Below are 15,904 nucleotides of genomic sequence, written 5' to 3'. Positions count from 1 at the left end.
ATCTCTGAAACCATGATGAATAGTCACCTTCCTCCGCCGAATCTGTGGGGATTCCTGATTTTACTGGCGCACCTAACTTTCGACATTCTTCTGTAGCACCACATCTCAAACATTTCGATTATCTTCTTTTGCGATTTTCCCTCAGTCCATTATTCCCATTTTACAAGCAAAATAAACTCTACTTTCGTTTCCAACTATCACGCATGTGGATATCAGAACACGAATCAAAACGTTCGAGGTTCCATTCTTGGTCGTTCCTAACCACTTCTGTGGGCATGGTACGTTTGTGCGAAAAACAGCAATGAAATGAAATGTGCGTTTGGCATTTGTGGCTGGGATCTTCCTGCTGGGTCCCCTGGTGCAAGACTTTTTAATTGATGGCACATCGGCAACTTGCGTATTGATAATGGTGAAATGATGATGAGGCAATACACACACCCAGTTCCAAGTGGAGAAAAATCCCCAAACCTGCCGGGAATCGAACCCAGAGCCCCGAAATCGAAAGTCAGCAACGATAACCACAAGCGCACGAGCTGCTGAGAACACCTACGATAAGACCGTGCCCTAACTGCTAGGCACAACGATTTTCTGACTAAACGTCGGGTTGATAGCAGCCTTACCTTAGGTCTTGTAGTAGATTTTGGAGGTATGGTGGTTGGAGGTGATGCTTGCAGGACAGATAAACCTCGGAACATATAACTGATGTAAACAACCAACATTTTCTTCGGGGACAGTTTGAGGTGTTTTGGTTTTAGTGTGCCTCTTGCTCTAATTGTAAGAAATCAAGAGTATCTCAAAACCGATACATCCGGAATTGAGCGCCAGGGCGCTGCTTCATAACATTACCAAGTGGCCACAAACTCTGGAGAAGCTGAGCTCGTCCCTTCCAGCGTACTAATTTTGGATTTCTTTGTGTGTTTTTCAGTTCGACACCACAGAAGATAAACCTTTTTAATAAGAAGATTTCTGTAGAGATGGAAGGAACGACTTGAAGACAGTGTATTGTTAGTGGTGTATGTTGTCTAGCTCCAAAGAAACGTTCTTTAGCAGTGTCACAGAACCTATAACATTGATCTAGTATTAAAGCAAGACATGTCAGCAGTACTAATACTGTTTCAGAACTATCACGAGGAATGTGTTTGGGAGCCACCAATAAATTATACCTTAACTAGTCCGCGTTGCCATGAGCCACAGCTTCGAGGACCATGTCAAGGTCACCATTAACAACTTCTCAGAGGGAATACTTGACCTTCGTTCATCTGGAAAGGCTGAGCCCTCTGGACTGTAACGTACAGACCGTTTGGTTGACCCATACAACCGTCATTTCTTCTGTGGTGTCGAACTGAAACACACGTAAAGAAATTTAATTAGGACGCTGGAACGGAGGAAGGGACGAGTGCAGCCCCCCCCTCCCCCCCCCCCCCCCCCCCCCCCCCCCCCCCGCCGCACCGCTGCATGTTTGGTCGCAGGTTGATGATGTATCGGTTGCGAGGTACTCCGGATTTCTCTTGCAATTAATCGACGTAACGTCTGAATCTCCCGCAGACAACAGGTGTTCTGGCTGCCTGGTGCAGTTTCATCGATGGGAAATCCCGAGGCAGGCGCAATGACAGTGTGAGAACTCGGTTTTGGACTCACTGTAGACGATCCAAACTACTGTCTTCGGCGTTGCCCCGTGCTACTACTGTACAGTCGAGAGCGGGTTGCAGTATCTTAGACAGGAAACCTCCGAGGTTTAATGAGAGCAAAGACGTCGGGTTTAGCAACGAGCAGCAATGGCGCTGTGTGCCCATTGCTTTGACCCATCAGTTATTCGCCATGTTTTTGCCAAGAGAGGCGTCTGCCACAAGTCCCCAGGGACTGGGACTTCAGTTTCGACGGATGCTTGGCTCCTAACTGCATCGTAGGCCACCCTCCACATTACGACACATCCCACAAGGCTGTCGGAGGTAATTTGGAATACCAGGTATGTGAGTTGCACGCTCATGCTGCTCGCAAGCGGCGCCGCGTCGTCCGTTTCTGGTCCATCTGACCGCTCAAGGTCACCACTTATTTTCACACAATGTCTCATTTCCCAATAGCATACAATTGATTCTGCTCTGCTTCTAGAGTGTATACTCGCAGTAACGACACACTTATAACGGAGACTAATGCCCGACAAGCGACAAACAGCCGTGCCCTCTTGATGCGAGATGGCGCCGCGAGCGCCGCTGGCTCGGTCTGTTGAGGCACTCACCGCCGGCCACGAAACAACGAGGCCTGGCGCCGGCCTGCTGGCACTCCCGCCCCCCTCCACCACCCCTTCTCCGCCGCCTGTGGCGCCCCACCCGGAACCAGGCGCGCAACCTCTGCGTCCTTGACCCACATCTGGGGGCGTGCGCCGTGACGCCGCAGCGTCTGCACAGCCACGCCGGGCGCCGGCAGGTGTGGGTGCCAGCGGCCAGCCTAGTCCAGGGGTCACTCCGCCCCCGTCCCTCTTCCCCCTCCAGCCCGTCCTGTTCGTCGCCGCGACCGCACTCTAACGGTCCACTCAGCACGCACGTGGCCACTGGACCAGCTCGCGACTGTAGCGAGACTACAGTTTGCCCAGCAGCTTTCACAAATCGAGGTCGGTAACCCGCACCAGTGCGGTTGCGCAGGGTTCGGAACTACCCAGTTGTATAATTTTACACCCACGACGCCAAAGCAGTAAAATAACCATAGTATACTGTAAGAATTTATTTTCTTTTTTAAACACGTATGCATTAGGGCTAACAGTCATTGTTATGAGTATCAAAGCAAATTAAGATTTAATGTAGCTAGTCACTTCAGTTGATATTCCCACTAATGATTTTACGAGCATCATACTTCCGTCATCGAGGACATTACCTACCTCCACACCTGACGCCAAAGCACACCTGAGCGGTGGTGCTGTATTCGGAGGTAGCCGGTTCGAATCCCGGTGTTGTTGTTGTCCCTCTTGTTGATAGTGATTGTGAAAGTGGTGGTCATGATGGTGGTGGGGGTGACTTATACCACCAGTATTTGGCCTGCATATGGAGGAGACGTGGCAGCGTAAACTTCCTGATCGCCAGCTTTTGCGCAAATGTTTCGGATTAGATGCCAGCCAGACTCCTCCGCATAGTCTCGTGAACTCAGGGCGTTTTTCACCACTGGAGGTGACCTGTCCGTCGGAACGGGACGTTACGCTCGGCAGCCCCTTGATGCTACTGGAGAGTAGCAGACCGTGTACCGAGCCGGCCGGGGTGGCCGAGCGGTTCTAGGCGCTACAATCTGGAAACGCTCGACCACTACGATCGCAGTTTCGAATCCTGCCTTGGGCATGGATGTGTGTGATGTCCTTAGGTTAGTTAGGTTTAAGTAGTTCTAAGTTCTAGGGGACTGATGACGTCAGATGTTAAGTCCCATAGTGCTTAGAGCCATTTGAACCATTTTAACTCCCTAAGTACAGTCATTGTGCTACCTAACTCCTGGTAGCAGTACTTCGAAATTCACGAGTGACTGTGTACTCTGATTTGATGCGATTTTTTACGATGACTCTTAGCAGTGCTCGGTGGTTCCTCCCCCTCAGTACATGAGGTCTGCCTGGCCTTGGTTTATGTGCAGTTGTTCCTTCGCGTTTCCACTTCACAATCACATATTTGACAGTCGCCTTGGGAAGCTTCAGAACGGTTGAATGTCCCTGATGGATTATTTACTCAGGTGACATCCAGTGGCCAGTCCACGTCCGAGGTCGCTGACCTCTCCTGACCGACCCATTCTGCTGTTACGCTTCTGTACCAACAACAGAATACTCACCGCCTCGTTTTGTAGTGATGGTTCCGCATCTCGTGATACCGAGTGGCTATAATCAAACTTTCCCTATTTTGCACGTTATAACATGGAAATTAACTACCGTACGAGCACCAAAGTTCGTAGCATTAATGTCCAGAGTACAGGGTGCATGATTTCCATGAATCACAGCGCCACCGTCCAGTTCCAACTATGGCCAGCACATGCCGTGATCACTCATTGTGATTCATAGTCTCACACACCTGACCAGTCGCAGTGCACTTGTTGACATGTCAACGTGAGCTTGGACAAAACAAGCAGCGCGTTATTGACGAAGCTTTATTATCAAACCAATAGTAATCCTGCAGCTGCACTTAGAGAACATGCTGGCTGGAAGGATTACGGAAATGCCCTCTTTCTGCACCTGCTGTGCAGGGCATGATGAAGAAGTTGGTATCAGCTGGAGAACTGGGCTTGACTCCGGAAAGAGGCCGACGAGCGGTTGCACCACGTGTGGTTGATGAAATCGCTGTTGCTACGGCAGGCAACGCTGAGCGCAATTCCCGATCGTCAGGAAGTGCGCGTGCTGCGTCACGACGGTTGAACATCCCGTGCTCTACTGTACGGAAGCTGCTTCGAACCGTTCTCAAATCAAATCCTTAGAAGATCCATGTCGTACGGCAGCTTGCACTACAGCAGGCACAACGACCTGTCGATTTCGCTCTTCACTTTCCCGCAAGGATTGAAGTTGACGAGGAATGACCCTGGATCATCCTATGGGCAGACGAAGCTCATTTTCCTCTGACGGGTGTGGGGATCTTCACCCAGAGTCACTGTGCATGATTTGCGAATGGTGAACGTGTGGCTACCTTCGTCATTGGCGTAGTCTGAACAGGGCGGCTCTCAAGGACCAAAGACGTGCAGTGTGACTGTCCAGCGTTAGTGCGATATTCTTCTCAGTGATGTCATACCCGTCCTACTGGAAAAAGAAGTATGCAGATCAACAGTTTTCATGCAAGATGAGGCCACACCGCACATCGCTCGTGTAGCTCATGTGTTTCTCCGCAAACGTTTGGAAACGATAGAATTATCAGTCGATAGTTTCCAAATGCTTGGATGGCATAATTACCTTATCTGACACACTGTGATTTCTGGTTGTGGGACTACATGAAGGACAGGTCACCAGATGAACATTCACACGTGTGGTGGTCTGAAGCGCTGTATATCAAGAGAGGTAGCCAGCATACCTTCGGACATGCTTTGCTCTGCTGTCCAGTATGCAATCCTGCGCTTCCAGGCACTTCTGGTCACTGATGGGCGCCGTATTGAGCCCCTTAGGTACCGATATGTAATGGTATGATGTACCGTAGCAGAAAATTAAAACTGTTCCAATTGAAATGACTCTGCATTATTTCTGTTCCCCATGTCCTTTACAGTAATGCTACCAATTTTGGTACTCGTACGGTAATTAGTTTTCGTATTATAAAGTGATAAATAGGTAAAGTTTAATTATGACTCGAAATCTGTGGTAAGGTCTTATGGGACCGAACTGCGGAGGTCATCGGTCCCTAAGCTTACTCCCTACTTAATATAACTTAAACTGACGTACGATAATCACGACACACACACACACACACACACACACACACACACACACACACACACACACACACACATATGCACGAGGAAGGACACGAAACTCCAACGGGGAGACGCCGCTCGGACCGTGAGAAGACGCCTGGACCGCGCGGCTATACCGCGCAGCGTTTAATTACACTACTGGCCATTAGAATTGCTACACCAAGAAGAAATGTATATGATGAACGGATATTCATTGGTCAAATATATTATACTAGAACTGACACGTAATTATATTTTCACGCAACTTGGGTGCATAGATCCTGAGAAATCAGTACGAATAACAACCACTTCTGGCCGTAATAACGGCCTTCATACGCCTGGGCATTGAGTCAAACAGAGCTTGGATGGCGTGTACAGGTACAACTGCCCATGCAGCTGCAACACAATACCACAGTTCATCAAGAGTAGTGACTGGCGTATTGTGACGAGCCAGTTGCTCGGCCACCATTGACCAGACGTTTTTAGTTGGTGAGAGATCAGGAGAATGTGCTGGCCAGGGCAGAAGTCGAACATTTTCTGTATCCAGAAAGGCCCGTACAGGACCTGCAACACGCGGTCGTGCATTATCCTGCTGAAATTTAGGGTTTCGCAGGGATCGAACGAAGGTTAGAGCCACGGGTCGTAACACATCTGAAATGTAACGTCCACTGTTCGAAGTGCCATCAATGCGAACAAGAGGTGACCGAGACATGTAACCAGTGGCACCCCATACCATCACGCCGGGTGATACGCCAGTATGCAGATGACGAATAGACGCTTTCAATGTGCATTCACCGTGATGTCGCCAAACACGAATGCGATCATCATGATGCTGTAAACAGAACCTGGATTCATCCGAAAAAATGACGTTTTGCCATGCGTGTACGCAGGTTCGTCGTTGAGTACACCATCGTAGGCGCTCCTGTCTGTGATGCAGCGTCAAGGGTAACCGCAGCCACGGTCTCCGAGCTGATAATCCATGCTGCTGCAAACGTCGTCGAACTTTTCGTGCAGATGGTTCTTGTATTGCAAATGTCCCCATCTGTTGACTCAGTGATCGAGACGTGGCGGCACGATCCGTTACAGCCATGCAGGTAAGATGCCTGTCATCTCGACTGCTAGTGATACGAGGCCGTTGGGATCCAGCACGGCGTTCCGTATTACCCTCCTGAACCAACCGATTTCATATTCTGCTAACAGTCATTGGATCTCGACCAACGCGAGCAGAATGACGCGATACGATAAACCGCAATCGCGATAGTCTACAATCCAACCTTTATCAAAATCTGAAACGTGATGTTACACATTTCTCCTCCTTACACGAGGAATCACAACTACTTTTCACCAGGCAACTGCTGTTTGTATACGAGAAATCGGTTGGAAACTTTCCTCACGTCAGCACCTTGTAGGTGTCGCCACCGGCGCCAACCTTGTGTGAACGCTCTTAAAAGCTAATCATTTGCATATCACAGCATCTTCTTCCTGTCGGTTAAACTTCGCGTCTGTAGCACGCCATCTTCGTGGTGTAGCAATTTTAATGGCCAGTAGTGTATTATCACCGGGTATATTGAGGTCAATCCGCATTAAAAATGGCTGTCCGGATAGTACGATACGCTCAACGCAGTGGTGCAGAGAGAGAGATTCATTCAAGAGCTGCGTCCCTTGAATATGGCTAGCTAGTAGCGAACTGTTTCCCAGCCGTCCGCCTATACTGGTTGCGCGTCTCGTCGAGAGCCGTCGGCGGGAGGCAGGCAGTCTCTGGCGTGTGAGCGACCGCTGCCGGACTCGGCTGGGTGAGCATCGCGGCGTCAGGTGGGGCAGGCTGCGCGGGTCGCGCGCGCCGCCGTCGCGACCGGCCGGCCGATCTCGCGCCGTCCCCGCCTCATCAACATGCCGCGCGCGCCACCCGCGTAAGTTATGCGGAACACGGGGAAACGCCATAATGGCCGGCGATTACACATAATTCATCAGATTACAACCGCGACAAGCCCGACCGCGCAGTTTGGGCTCCCTTGACGAGTTGAGGGGGCGACCTGGCCCACGGAGGCGACGCCTCTGCAGGCGGACGGGCTCTGGTCAGCAGCTGACGGGCCCGTGGCCTCGGCAGCGCCCAGGGTCGAGGTCGAAGTGGTGTCCGCCCACAGCCACACCAAATTCCAGAGCCTAAGGCATACTTGCGGAGTGAATTTTGTACTTCTGGAGTAAACCATCAGCAGATTGAACGTCGATACCTGGCAGTCTATAACAGATCTCCTCACACGAAAACAATAAATGTCCTCCTTAGAGAAACATATTGAGTACAAACAGGATGAGTGAAAGCGACCCCTTTAGACGGACTACCGAGCCAGGTGACGCAGTGATTAGCAGACTGGACTCGCATTCGGGAGGACGACGGTTGAAACCTCCGTCCGGCATTCCAGGTTTAAGTTTTCCGTGATTTCCCTAAATCGCTCCAGGTAATTGCCGAGATGGTTCCTTTGAAAGGGTACGCCTGCCGGGGTGGCCTATCGGTTCTAGGCGCTACAGTCTGGTACCGCGCGACCGCTATAGTCGCAGGTTTGAATCCTGCCTCGGGCATGGATGTGTGTGATGTTCGTAGGTTAGTTAGGTTTAAGTAGTTCTAAGTTCTAGGGGACTGATGACCTCAGAAGTTAAGTCTCATAGTGCTCAGAGCCATTTGAACCATTTTTTTGAAAGGGTACGGCCGACTTCCTTCCCCATCCTTGACATAATCTGAGCTGTGCTCAGTCTCTAATGATGTTGATGTCGACGGGACTATAAATCAAATCTTCCTTCCGTTTTAGATGGCCTGTACGAAACGATAGAGACTTCTGCTTCCACAAATTCGACAGCACCTCATGAAAATAATAAGAAACAGTCCATAACTACACCCACACTCTGCAAACCACGGTGAAATGCATGGCAGAGGATACTTACTACTGCGTCACTTGTTAGTTCTTCTTCCCATTCCACTCATGCATGGAGCGCCGGAAAAAAAGATTGCTTAAACACCTCCAAGCGCTATCGTTAATCTAAAACGCTATTGGAGAGATACAAAGCTGTTTTTAGTATATTCCTAGATACATCACTTAAAGATGGTTCTTGAAATAGTTTGCACCTGTCTTCAAAAGTCTGACACTTCAGTTCCTTCAGCACCGCTGTGATATTTCCATCGGTCAAACAAACGTGTGACCAAACGTTCAGTATCCCCTGTTACTCCTGTTTGGTTTGCGTCCCACACACTTTAAGCAGTACTCGAGGATTGGCTGCACGAGTGTTTTCTGAGTGATCTCCTTTGCAGACTAATGGCACTTCTCGAGTATCCTAAAACCAGGACTCAAATAAATAGGATTCTACGATTTTCGTTTTATATTTAGGAACATTTAACCACTCGCACACCTCTGAAATCCAACCAAGATCCGACTGAGTATTTCTGCAGTTTTTTTTTCAGACAGTACTTCATTGTAGACAATAGCGATAACTCTGACTTTGCTATTTATACTGTCTATAGTGTCCCGAAGTTCATTAATATACAACAGGAACAGAAACGATCCCAACGCACTGTCCTGGGGAACGCCTGAAGTTACCTCTACATTTATACATGTTTTGTAAATAAAACTGCCTTTTCCTGCAGACGCTTAATTTATTTTTCCCATACGCGTTTCGCCTTTTTCTTGCTCTAAGGCATCATCCGTGGGACGATTTTCTGTGATCTGAGTTTCCTCTCATCTCCTCTGGAGATCGCACTACCACTTTATTACCGACATATCAGCACAATTTTGAGATCCGACCTTTTTACACTGTTCACCATGTTTCTCCTTCTTTTATGCGATGTACTACTTTTCTTTTGCCACTTGATATAACTATTTCTTCAGACGCAATGTCTGAAGTGACTGATAGGAGGTTTGACGGACCTCAGCTGTTCACTTGTGTAATAACATGGAATACCTACAGCCGCCCTCACGACGTTATTTCTTGTATGGCTACCAGTGTTCGTGCTTCAGTACACCATCTTCAGGCCTTAACTGACGCTGAGGAGTTGACTCCAGTCATATACAGTTTCGTCAGTGGCCAACAACTATGAATTGATTTTCGCAGATTACCTGTAACAACGATGTTGTGTCTCTAGCCACCAAGTAGTTGCTGAACTTGTTTTCGTACACTGCCTGTAACAATCATGTAGTGTCTCCAGCCATCAACTAGTATCCACCAACTAGTAGATGATGGTTGGAGACAGAACATCATTGTCACCGGTGGTCTGCGAAAACCAGTTCATAGATGTTGGCCACCGACGAGACGTGTGTATGACTGGAGTTAACCCCTCAGCGTCAGTTAAGGCCGGAAGATGGTGCACTGAAGCACCGAAACTGGTAGCCATACAATAAATAACATCGTAAAGACGGGTCTAGTTTTTCGATTTTAGTACATAAAATCAAGGAGGACTCTCATGTCACAGCTTAGCATACAGCTTCCAGGTTTTTTGCCCCCTTCACAACAATGAGAAATTTCTAAATCTGGTGCAAGAAGAAATTGTCGCCCCTTGTACTGTCCTTGACAGACAACGGGAAGACAGTTTGCGGCGAAAAGTACCTGATCACAAGATTTTGCGCTAGTGTCCTTGATACAATCCCAAACTTGACCGCAGTGTCTCGCACAGTGAAGCCATGAAGGCATTTGACACTATTGATCGTGACTCGTCCATAAGTTGGGGACTTTAAACTCAGTGGCCATCTTGGTGCTATTCGAGAGGCGAAGGCTGTGTGCGGGCACCGGTTTAAATGTTTTGCCTTCTCTCGTCGCCAGACCCCACGAAACCAGGGACGCAAGTTGTCAACAAGGCACTGTTCAAACTGGTAGTGATTCCATAATGGTGTGAACTGTGTTTACAAGGAATGGACTGGGTTCTGGCTATGTTCAGCTATTTGGAGACGATTTGCAGCCGTTCGTGGACTTTCTGTGTCCAAACAGCGATGGAATTTTGAGGGATGACAATGCGCCATGTCACCGAGCCACAATTGTTTGCGATTGGTTTGAAAGACATTCTGGGCACTTCAAGCGAGGCCACCCCGATCGCTCGACATGAATACCATCGAACATTTATGGAACACAATCGAGAGGTCAGTTGGTACCAAAAATCCCGCACCGGCAACACTTTCGCCATTATGTACGGGTGTAGAGGTAGCGTTGCTCGGTTTTTCTGTAAGGAACTTCCAGCGACTTGTCAAGTCCATACCAAATCGAATTGCTACACTACGCCGGGCAAAAGAAGTTGCGACACAATATTAGGACTTTTGTCACCTCAGTGTAGGCAATGTTCATTCCGTAGATATTTTTATCTGTTAATAGTCACCTAGAGTTAAATACCGGCTGGTTCAGGAGAAATAGTTAGAAGAAGATGAAGGTAAACGATTGGAATTTTGTTGTTGGTTACTTTTCCAATCACCGAGTAATCCCATTAATACTGTTTATTACTGAAGGCATTGACACTCTTGAAAGTATCAATATTACTCGTAACTCACATCGGTGATCTGACAAAGCCTTCTGTGGATACACGTTTTCAGGGACATTTCTCTGTAAATGTGTGGTGTGATATGGTAGATAATCAGTTGATTGCGTCTGTTAAGTTTCCACATCGTCTTACGGAGTCCCATTGCCTAGGTCTTTTCGGAAACTTGCTTACGTCGTTATTGGCAAAGGCTCCTTTGCCTACAAGAAGGGTATTTTTTCCCAGCATGTAGGGAACCCTAAACATTCTAGTCGTCATGTAACATAGAATCTAAACCTAACGTTCCCCCTCATAGAACAACGAAAAGACGATCTCAGAGCTAATCGTGGTGATGTTAAGAGAATTACAAGGCACATTGAAGTCGCAGGTGGAATTTACGAAAATCTATTTTGAACCTAATGATTCGGCTTTGCCGCCGGGAGTGGCCGAGCGGTTCTAGGTGCTACAGTCTGGAACCGCGAGACCGCTACGGTCGCAGGTTTGAATCCTGCCTCGGGCATGGATGTGTGTGATGTCCTTAGGTTAGTTAGGTTTAAGTAGTTCTAAGTTCTAGGGGAATGATGACCTCAGAAGTTAAGTCCCATAGTGCTCAGAGCCATTTGAACCATTTTTGATTCGGCTTTACTTAGCAGCTTCTGTAAGTTTTTGTATGGGTTGTTTCTAATAACTGTATCTCTCTTACCAATAACAAACAATTGGGCACATGTTGTCTGGAATGTTCTATTCGAATCGGTCTACACTATATCCGTTAAAATACAGGTTCGAAAAAATACTCATAAAACTGATTTGGCAAATACTTCGTGTACCATAAGGTAGGCAACTTAACTTACAAGTAGTTCTTTACTCCCAGGTGCGGAACATGTAACTTTGGTTGCCTACCTGAAGGTGCGTGAAATATTTGCCAAGCCAGTTTTATTTCGGCCACTCTGTATCTGCTGTACCGCCTGAAACAGCCTGTGTAGTTGTGTAAAGACGCAGTAAAGATGCCGCAGACAGGATGCAGTCGCTGTCAGACGGTAAACGTAAGCAGGCGCCCCCCCCCCACTGTGTTCCAGAACGGGCGAGTGCAGTGCCAGCCGCAGGAGTGCCCCAGCCACGAGGGCTGCCACGTGCTCGTCGACGATCCCAGGAACAACTGCTGCCGGCGCATCTGCAAGGGTGAGTACAGCTTCCAGTCTGTCCGCAAGTTGCAGGGGCTGGGCAAAAATGTGGACACAAGCCGCGAGAAATGCACCCTTGAACATAAATGCCGATCCTAGCTTGGCAGGGTTCTCAGTACGTTGCCAGCGACAGTTGTGGTCAGAAAGGTGTTCTGTGTAGTTGCGAGTGCACTGTTCAGAGCTAAGCGAGATCGAACGCGTGCGAACTGATGGTGCTCGTATGGCGAGTGCAGTGTACAGAGAGTGGACAAAAATATGGAAACAGCTGTGTCTCCTGTTTCAAGAGGCACCACATGGAAGATAAATACACTACTGGCCATTGAAATTTCCACACCATGAAGATGACGTGCTACAGAAGCGAAATTTAACCGACAGGAAGAAGATGCTGTGATATGCAGATGATTAGCTTTTCAGAGCATTCACACAAGGTTGGCGCCGGTGGCGACACATACAACGTACTGACATGAGGAAAGTTTCCAACCGATTTCTCATACACAAACAGCAGTTGACCGGCGTTGCCTGGTGGAACGTTGTCGTGATGCCTCGTGTAAGGTGGAGAAATTCGTATCATCACGTTTCCCACTTTGATAAAGCTCGGATTGTAGCCTATCGCGATTGCGGTTTATCGTATCGCCGCATCGCTGCTCGCGTTGGTCGAGATCCAATGACTGTTAGCAGAATATGGAATCGGTGGGTTCAGGAGGATAATACGGAACGCCGTGCTGGATCCCAACGGCCTCCTATCACTAGCAGTCGAGATGACAGGAATATTATCCGCATGGCTGCAATGGATCGTGCCGCCACGTCTCTATCCCTGAGTCAACAGATGGGGACGTTTGGAAGACAACAACCATCTGCACGAACAGTTCGACGACGTTTGCAGCATCATGGACAATCAGCTCAGAGACCGTGGCTGCGCTTACCCTTGACGCTGCATCACAGACAGGAGCGCCTGCGATGGTGTATTCAACGACGAACCTGAGTGCACGAATGGCCAAACGTAATTTTTTTTCGAATGCATCCAGGTTCTGTTTATAGCATCATGATGATCGCATCCGTGTTTGGCGACATCGCGGTGAACGCACATTGGAAGCGCGTATTCATCTACATACTGGCGTATCACCCGCCGTGATAGTATGGGGTGCCACTGGTTACATGTCTCGGTCACCTCTTGTTCGCATTGATGGCACTTTGAACAGTGGAATTCACATTTCAGATGTGTTACGACCTGTGGCTCTACCCTTCATTTGACCACTACAAACTCTACATTTCAGCAGGATAATGCACGGCCGCATGTTGCAGGTCCTGTACGGGCCTTTCTGGGTACGGAAAATGTTCGTCTGCTGCCCTGGCCAGCACATTATCTAGATCTCTCACCAATTGAAAACGTCTGGTCAATGGTGGCCGAGCACATAGGTCGTCACAATACGCCAGTAGCTACTCGTGATGAACTGTGATATTGTGTTGAAGCTGCATGGGCAGCTGTAACTTTATACGCCATCCGAGCTCTGTTTGACTCAATGTCCAGGCGTATCAAGGCCGTTATTACGGCCAAAACTGGTTCTTCTGGGTATACTGAATTCTCAGGATCTATGCACCCAAATTGCGTGAAAATGTAATCATATGTCAGTTCTACTATAATATATCTGTCCAATGAATACTCGATTATCATCTGCATTTCTTCTTGGTGTAGAAATTTTAATGGCCAGTAGTGTATATCGCATACAGGGAAAGAGGAAAAGCCTCATCCTCTACCGGGTGTACAAGTCTGAAACCGGAATTTAGTCGCCATAATTAGACGTGTGTTGTTTGCAACTGATAAACAATATTTTCTTCAAAATGATATCTATAGCTATTTATACATTCCTCCTACCTCTCCAGCAGCCTATGAATGCACGGCAAAAAAACAGTTCTTCTTTTGAAGTGAGCCAGTCAGCGAGCCTTTTTCGTACATTTTCATATCAGCTGAAGCGTTGTTCAGCGAGAGCGTGTCCCAGTGATGCAAATAGATGACAGTCGGACGGAACCAAGTCTGGAGAATAATCCGTATGCCCTAGTATTTCCCATCTGAACGCCTCGATCGTTTCCCTGACCCAATTTGCTGTGTGATGGGGTGTTATCATGGAGCAATATGACTTTGTGTTGCCTTTTTCCATATTCCGGTCGTTTTTCACATAATTCTCGATATAAATCGATCATTTGCTGTTGGTAGCGATCAGTGTTAACAGTTTCACCAGTATTTAGCAGCCCATAATTGAAGACACATTCTGATCCCACCAAACACAGAGCATTGTTTTCTTTCCAAAGCGATTTGGTCTTGCAGTGGATGTCGATGGTTTTCCTGAATTCACCCATCATTTTCGACGCTTAATATTCTTGAAATATTTCCATTTTTTATCACCTGTTACTATTCGGTGAAGAAACGACTTTCTTTTGTACTTGGCGAGCAGCGTTTCACAAGTGGTCTCTTTGCCGGCCGCGGTGGTCTCGCGGATCTAGGAGCGCAGTCCGGAACCGTGAGACTGCTACGGTCGCAGGTTCGAATCCTGCCTCGGGCATGGCTGTGTGTGATGTCCTTAGGTTAGTTAGGTTTAAGTAGTTCTAAGTTCTAGGGGACTGATGACCACAGCAGTTGAGTCCCATAGTGCTCAGAGCCATTTGAACCATCTGAACAAGTGGTCTTTCGATTTGCCTGCTGTCTTTCATTCAGGTCATGTGGAACCCATTTCCTCACTTTCTGCGCCTTTCCCAAAGCTTTCAACCGAAGAGAAACGACTTTCTGCGTCACATTCAGTTGTTCCGCGAGTTCCTGTTGAGTCTGAGTATCAACTACATCCAATATCGCCTGCACACTATTTAATCTAACTTAAACTACACTCCTGGAAATTGAAATAAGAACACCGTGAATTCATTGTCCCAGGAAGGGGAAACTTTATTGACACATTCCTGGGGCAGATACATCACATGATCACACACAGAAGCACAGGCACATAAACACAGGCAACAGAGCATGCACAATGTCGGTACTAGTACAGTGTATATCCACCTTTCGCAGCAATGCAGGCTCTATTCTCCCATGGAGACGATCGTAGAGATGCTGGATATAGTCCTGTGGAACGGCTTGCCATGCCATTTCCACCTGGCGCCTCAGTTGGACCAGCGTTCGTGCTGGACGTGCAGACCGCGTGAGACGACGCTTCATCCAGTCCCAAATATGCTCAATGGGGGACAGATCCGGAGATCTTGCTGGCCAGGGTAGTTGACTTACACCTTCTAGAGCACGTTGGGTGGCACGGGATACATGCGGACGTGCATTGTCCTGTTGGAACAGCAAGTTCCCTTGCCGGTCTAGGAATGGTAGAACGATGGGTTCGATGACGGTTTGGATGTACCGTGCACTATTCAGTGTTCAAATGGCTCTGAGCACTGAGCACTATGGGACTCAACTGCTGTGGTCATTAGTCCCCTAGAACTTAGAACTACTTAAACCTAACTAACCTAAGGACATCACACACATCCATGCCCGAGGCAGGATTCGAACCTGCGACCGTAGCAGTCGCACAGTTCCGGACTGCGCGCCTAGAACCGCGAGACCACCGCGGCCGGCACTATTCAGTATCCCCTCGACGATCACCAGAGGTGTACGGCCAGTGTAGGAGATCGCTCCCCACACCATGATGCCGGGTGTTGGCCCTGTGTGCCTCGGTCGTATGCAGTCCTGATTGAGGCGCTCACCTGCACGGCGCCAAAAAGCCATACGGCCATCATTGGCACCAAGGCAGAAGCGACTCTCATCGCTGAAGACTACACGTCTCCATTCGTCCCTCCATTCACGCCTGTCGCGACA

At 48.4% G+C, this 15,904-nt stretch overlaps 1 protein-coding gene across 5 annotated transcripts in view; it reads left to right on the top strand.

The window, feature by feature from the left end:
* Window positions 1-15,904, top strand: part of LOC126335075 (BMP-binding endothelial regulator protein) — a 643,298-nt gene that overhangs the window by 551,273 nt on the left and 76,121 nt on the right. For all 5 annotated transcript variants that reach the window (XM_049997957.1, XM_049997959.1, XM_049997960.1 and 2 more), the window contains one exon: window positions 11,953-12,055. In XM_049997957.1, coding sequence (XP_049853914.1) covers window positions 11,953-12,055 — 103 coding nt within the window. The remainder of the gene's footprint in view (window positions 1-11,952; window positions 12,056-15,904) is intronic.

This window comes from Schistocerca gregaria, chromosome 2, assembly GCF_023897955.1.
Source record: "Schistocerca gregaria isolate iqSchGreg1 chromosome 2, iqSchGreg1.2, whole genome shotgun sequence".
In the NCBI taxonomy this organism is placed as follows: Eukaryota; Metazoa; Arthropoda; class Insecta; order Orthoptera; family Acrididae; genus Schistocerca; species Schistocerca gregaria.
Note: the sequence above shows the minus strand (reverse complement) of the source record. Positions and strands in the feature narration are given on the sequence as shown.